The sequence below is a fragment of the Mus pahari genome, chromosome 3, assembly GCF_900095145.1.
Source record: "Mus pahari chromosome 3, PAHARI_EIJ_v1.1, whole genome shotgun sequence".
Classification (NCBI taxonomy): Eukaryota; Metazoa; Chordata; class Mammalia; order Rodentia; family Muridae; genus Mus; species Mus pahari.
In genome coordinates this window covers 62,381,921-62,382,380 of record NC_034592.1, presented here as the reverse complement: position 1 = coordinate 62,382,380, position 460 = coordinate 62,381,921, and the positions used below count along the sequence as shown (strand labels likewise).

Sequence of the window (460 nt, the reverse complement as noted above, 5' to 3'; positions counted from 1 at the left end):
ATGGGAGATGCTGAAACAGGCAGGAAGATCTTTGTTCAGAAATGTGCTCAGTGCCACACGGTGGAAAAAGGCGGGAAACACAAGACAGGTCCAAATCTCTGGGGCCTCTTTGGCCGAAAGACAGGACAAGCACCAGGGTTTTCTTACACTGATGCAAACAAGAACAAAGGTAAGGCCGGCACCTGCAGGTGATGCGCAGCAGGCGTTCTGATGCAGAGAAGAATGTGCATGGTCTGGCATTGCTGTGTTTGCCTGACTTTTTTCATTGAAAATGAACTGTCATGCTCCTGTTTATTGAAATTGATTTTATTGATTTGTGTGTGTGTGTGTGTGTGTGTGTGTGTGTGTGTGTGTGTGTGATGGGATCTAGATTTCCATAACTCATTATCCTTTTGGTCAGAAGAACCAGCAGTTGGTCGTGGCATCAGTTTTTGCCCATGTAGACTGTTTTTTTTTTTTT

General features: G+C 44.8%; 1 protein-coding gene across 1 annotated transcript in view; it reads left to right on the top strand.

The window, feature by feature from the left end:
• Positions 1–460, top strand: part of LOC110317786 (cytochrome c, testis-specific) — a 2,281-nt gene continuing 1,821 nt past the window's right edge. Inside the window, exon 1 of the mRNA XM_021192547.1 lies at positions 1–169. Within this exon, the coding sequence (XP_021048206.1) occupies positions 1–169 (169 nt within the window). The remainder of the gene's footprint in view (positions 170–460) is intronic.